The sequence below is a fragment of the Adelges cooleyi genome, unplaced genomic scaffold (assembly GCF_023614345.1).
Source record: "Adelges cooleyi isolate 19-005CV unplaced genomic scaffold, UGA_ACOO_1.1 ACOO_flye_CR_arks_rails_tigmint_CR_PRNA_651, whole genome shotgun sequence".
NCBI lineage: Eukaryota > Metazoa > Arthropoda > Insecta > Hemiptera > Adelgidae > Adelges > Adelges cooleyi.
In genome coordinates this window covers 9961296-9967196 of record NW_026096352.1, presented here as the reverse complement: position 1 = coordinate 9967196, position 5901 = coordinate 9961296, and the positions used below count along the sequence as shown (strand labels likewise).

The window sequence follows — 5901 nt, the reverse complement described above, 5'->3', positions numbered from 1 at the left end:
ACTATTTTTAACAGGGAGTTCGAAGTCCTCCGCGGGTTACTGTAAAATTTATCTGCTATGGAACGGTGTTATCTGTACTAAAACCAGCGTTCATCCTCAATTTTTGTTCCAATTCGAGCACTGATTAAACTAGCATTAGTTATCTCTCTATTACACTATATTATAACCATATATTATACTTATCTATGAATATTTAATAACTAGGACTCTATTTTGGTAGTTAATTTATTTTTCGGACTATCACAGCATCCTAGAGAGCGATTTAAAATGTTTTTTCATTTCTACATGTTTAAGCAGACTGAAAATAACTTGGTTATAAAATAAAAGTACCCATTATAAAATTAAAAGAGAGCAATATTCCGGAGGGCAAGACGGTACGTTTTTTTCATTGTTCCAAGTATAACGCTCAATACATAGTTTAGAAATAACAGCCATTTTAACATTTTTAAACAACTGTAACTTTTCAAAAAATGGATTCTTTTTTAAAAACGCACCATTTTGCCCTCTAGAATATTGTTCTCTTTTAATTTTATAATGGGTGCTTTTACTCTAAAACTAAAATTAAGAGAGTTTTTTTCAGTTGGCGTAAAAATGTTTTTACCACTGAAAATCACCGGCTCGACGCCCTCTTAACATAAATTCTTATTCGCAAGCACTGGATTAGGTACTCTAGATTAGTGATTTAACATTTTAATTTTTTTTTTTTTATAGTTTTAACAAGTATAAAACGAAGCAAATGTAATTTCATAGTCAATAAAATAATACTATAAATATATGTCAGTCCGAGTTTATTTTATTTTTAATTAATTATTCATTGTCATTAGCATCATTGAAACGGTTGGCAGCAATTGTTTCCCTGAACTCATACGACCAAAAGCCATTGACATCAATCAGTATGTTGATTAATGTGCGACCCATACCACTGTGCACTATATCTTTAAGAGTTATCCTTTCGGGATGTTTTGGTTTGATCATGTCAAATATTTCGTCTTTGATGTCATCCAATGATACAGAGGATGGTTGTTGATCACTATCAGCCAGTTGCGGTGGAGGCAGGCGATCAGCAACTGCCTACATGTGAGATCATAAAATATATATGATTACAAATGCATTACAAACAATGCTACAATCTAGGTCTTACCCGAGAAAAATAATTAATTGTGAATGAGTCAAGGTACCCTTGATCTTTTATGTCAAGGAACTTGAATAGATACCGCAATGCTGCAGGTTCTTGTCTGTTTTCTGTAGCTAAAACAAAATTTAAATACCCTTTGTAGTCCATTTGGCCATCAAATGTGAATGCCACTTGAAACACGCGGTCCAAAAATGCAGATGTCAGAGAACCTGACTTATAACTAAAAAATGTAATAAATTAAGCAATATAACTATAATTCCAACTTTCCAAGACTATATTTAACTAAAAAATATTAATTTACCTGGCTAGTTCCTCGCGACTCAGCAGACCATTTTGATCTTTATCTAATTCCAAATACATGGAATATATGCGCAGTGCTGACGGTACAGAAAACCAATTTTTCTTTTGTGACTCCTTACACCAGGTCTCTTCACGCAGCTATAGAGAAAATTTGAAAAGCATCAATACAACAAATAAAATTATTTTAAATGTATTAAAAAAAGCCATTGTTTATCTTTCTTCATTTCCTATTTTGTTTTTGCAAAACAGTTTCGTAATAGTAGTTATGCACAAGTACCTCTAATAGATCGTCAAGGAAACCGCAGGACAGGATGTCGACAATTCGTATCTTACCGGTCCGCAGTGGATCCAAGTAGAAGAAAAACTTTCTTACAGCCATACACGAGTAAAAAGCGTAGAATGTTTTCTCTAATTTTTTAAGTTGGGTGAGTGAAGGTATGAGATCCAAAATATAAGCTTCAAAATCCTTAAAAAACAAATCACCAGTGAAATAATAATTACTACTGAAACGTAATTAAGATAGGTACCGTTTCAGTGAGATGACCAAGCCCAGTCAAGTCGTACTGCGATAAAGTATTCCTAGTCTGGTCAACCCAAATTTTTTTCATAAGGTAGTTAAATAGTGTGTCTATAGACAAATATCCTTTGTTTTTGCCATTGTCTTGGAGTTGCAGGAATACGCTCGGCTTGACAAACATCCTGCAAAGAAAACCAGATATATTATGTAACTTTAACTCAGTGGTCATAAAGTAAATATTATGTCTTTAATAATGTCAAGTTGCAAACTAAGTTCTTTTAAAAACACACTTGTAGATATTCACTCTTGTAACATTGTCTGATCAATGTAAATAACATTTTTAGCTATAGCCTTTAGGCTCAGGCGCACTTTATCTGTTCAGTTTAAAAATTTGTACTAGTGTATGTCACACTGTTATTTTACTCTAAGTAGTAATATAAACTATTATTGTAATCTGTTTTTTATTTTCCCTTGATGTATAAGTAGCAGTAATCCGTATCTTATTTATATCTTTCTGTGTCATTTTTTTATGATTCTGCTTTGCTTCATTAAACATAATATTTCATCTGTTATCCATTTCTTGCTCTTATTTCTTTTAGCCATTACATTTTCTACGCCGATTATCTCAAAATTCTTGGTAATATTCTAGATTATTTCTTCCACATTGTTGTTTCCATTTTCTAACTTGCACTTTTCTCTTAAATCTATCCGATTTTTCACCAATCACATTATTAATTTTTCCTGCTTTGTACATTATTCTTACATTTCAGATTCATATCTTTATGGGATCTTTTAATATGTTAATACTCTGTTTATTGTTTAAGTTACAAGAATTTCAAGTGTTGAAGCCTTTTAGTTGTTCCTTCTTCGGCCGAATCTTGGTTTCCAAATTCCATGATGTAGTGGATTATTAAAAAAATATATATATATATTATTATTAACTTCGAATAACAATGATTAAATATTAATCATGTTTGAAAAAATGAATCATAGAAAATAGTTAAAGTAATCATGATAAAATGAAATTTATCACATATAATAGTTAATTTAATCATTATTTTTATGGTTACATGAATAATCAACTGTTATTTAAAAAGTTATTATTAAAATAATGACCAACTCTGCCTGCAATATCGAAATGTATTACAAATTCGGCCCACCGTATAAAAAAAAATTGGAAGCCCCTTGGTTTAATTGTTTTTATAAAAACTAACTATTTCCAAAGAAGTAAGAGTAGGTAATTTGTTATGGTGTAAGGCCTTACTCGTATTTGTCACTGAGTTTCTGCTTGACTTTGACAAAATTCCTATAGTTGATATAAAGATTTTCGCTATCACCACAACTGTGGACGGGTGGTGGCGTATGATAGTCTTGCAAAAGCGTCCACATGTACTGTGATAACAGACACATTCATTATAGTATGACCAGAATACATTGAAAACAAGAGAGGTTCACCTTAAGTTCGTCACTGGTCAGCAATTTTGAAAGTTCCCTGTTCAAAAACCGACCTCTAGCATCTGCCCTTAGACGTGCTTTGAACGCATTGACGTCTTCAGTAACATGCTGATCAACAAAATAAAACAATATTAAAAAAATGAAGACCCAGTAAAACTCTAGTTGTTTCATTAATAAAATTAACAAGCATGCACAATACAATATACATACAGGAGAAAAAAATACTGGCAAGCGCTGATGCTCAAATATTGATGAGAGTCCTGCATTCTTTGTGAACTCTAGAAACCATTCTTCTTCAGTTTTTGACAATGCACCCAATTTAACTGCGTAGAATTTAACATCAACAATATTAAAAATTATAAAGAGACAGTGATAGAAAGAATAATAATGATGTGGTTTACCCGATGCTGCACCTTCAGCAAAACATTTTTCCATTATTTCCTAAAATAAAAAAATGTTTATTATTGCATTTAATATCTGTATTAATATGAGAAAAATTTTAATGTTGTACATAATGATTGGAAAATTTGTTAGGAATCATAACTTTATGCCAAATATCTTGTTTAAACCGGGAGACAAAGGGATTTAAAAAAACTCAAATAATTGTAGTATATTTTTTCCTTATTGAAAATCAATTAAAAAATAGAAAAAAAACTTTAAAAATAGAAATTTTAAATAGAAATCATCAAAAAACCCATATAAGTACCACTCAATATACATCTTTTAGTTTAAATATTTTGGTAATTAGGATGTTTATACTTTTACAAATGTTAGCAGTAAGAGAGATGCAGTGTTTTTATTTACTTTCTCCTATAGTTTAAAGCAATCATTTTTTGAAGACATAGATGACACAAATAAAGTTAAGTTTATTAAATACCAATTTAGTGTCATCTGTGTGAATAAGTAGATGCATTATAACAATTAGATATGTTTTAATTAAGATAAGTTCACAAAGATTATTACAGTATACAATATTTCAAAACTTGTATTAAAACAAATAAAATCACAAATATATTAATGCCTTTATAGATTGAAGTATTAATTTTATATCACAATATCATGTCGTGCCAATGGAACAGCGACTGTAACATTCTGAAAATGACCTCTCTACAAGGGCTCCGAAACCTCAACAAAAAAATAAAACGGATAAATCCGAAAATTATTAAATTAATATAAAATTACTCTACATCATACTTATACTTGTTACGGGTATTAATTTAATGTATACAATTACTAACCTCTAATTTTGAACAAAGATCTTTAATATAATTTAACAAATCATCTTCTATAAAGTCTTTTAATACTAAGAACTGCAAAGTCAAACAATTAACAACAAAATTTACGAATTACGAGTCAACTGGTAGTTTAAAGTTTTGTTTTGTTATCTGGCAAAGTGGCAACGACGCAGTATCATTATTTGTATTGTTCTTATCACGGAACTCGATACCAGTTCATTGATACCAGTTTATTACTTTATGTACCAGTTACATGGTTATGATTTGTATTCTTAACAACCAAAGAGGTGTTTGTTCTTTGTCATACAACATACCAGTAACCTGAATCCTAAACTATGAGGTCTGAGGGCGAATACTCACCCAATTAAGGGAAAACACAGACTTTACAGTGAAATATTGTAGGTACTAGGTATTATAATTAGTATTTAGTATAAGTAATGTTTAGAATCCATATTTCATCCTTCCTAATCCATACTCTAGAATAGGTTACAGATTTATATTATGTCAATCACTTTATTAAAAAGTGTGAATAAACAAGTAAAAACAAATAAACAGACACCTGTGTACATACGTGTAGCATATTTATTGTTATAAATTAATAAATTATTTTAGTTTTTTAAAATCCATCGACCGTTGGTGTAAGTTCCGTTTAGTATTTACTTATAATTAATAATATATGCCTATTAATAAGTGTAAATTAAAAAAGACAAAATCGTGTTTTTCGTAATAGCTTCCAATCGAAAATACAATTTAAAATTACAATAACCAGCGTTAATTTCGGGCTTCTCATCACCCCTGTTACAAACGGAACGTTAAGTTTAAGGTCAAATTGATATCGAATTTCTTCTTAGATTTCATTGAAATTTGACGCCTTTTATTATCTACATAATAATAAAACTAACAAGTCTAGTTATATATATATATATATATATATATATATATATATATATATAACGCGTTATAAGTATACATTATAACGCATATTATACTATATAAAAAGTAAATACTTAACAAATAAAATACCATATTTAGAAAAAAAATGTGAAAATTATGATATTCTTCTCTTTGCTTGTACTATTAAGTAATTAGTATTAATAAGTATTAATATTATTTATTTTATTTAAATATAACAATTAATTCTATATATTTTATTTTGAGATGTTAGTACCTATAATGAATTATACGGAGCTGAATGTTGGTCATTGAATTTTGAATAATAGAGAAAAATAATGTAGATATAAGGGCTACATTAATTTATT

At 29.3% G+C, this 5901-nt stretch overlaps 1 protein-coding gene across 2 annotated transcripts; it reads right to left on the bottom strand.

Moving 5' to 3' along the window:
* Positions 1-674: 674 nt before the first annotated feature.
* Positions 675-4795, bottom strand: LOC126844298 (serine/threonine-protein phosphatase 2A regulatory subunit B'' subunit gamma-like). 2 transcript variants are annotated; one of them, XM_050582393.1, is made up of 11 exons: positions 4646-4795; positions 4429-4532; positions 3809-3848; positions 3618-3730; positions 3408-3515; positions 3217-3344; positions 1963-2134; positions 1713-1901; positions 1437-1573; positions 1142-1355; positions 675-1071 (listed from the first exon to the last, which is right to left on the bottom strand). In XM_050582393.1, the coding sequence occupies exons 3-11, from the start codon at positions 3840-3842 to the stop codon at positions 808-810; spliced, it is 1359 nt and encodes a 452-aa protein (XP_050438350.1). In that variant the 5' UTR covers positions 3843-3848; positions 4429-4532; positions 4646-4795; the 3' UTR covers positions 675-807. The 2 variants fall into 2 exon arrangements, with proteins under 2 accessions (XP_050438350.1, XP_050438348.1); XM_050582391.1 differs by lacking the exon at positions 4429-4532.
* Between the last annotated feature and the right edge of the window lie 1106 nt (positions 4796-5901).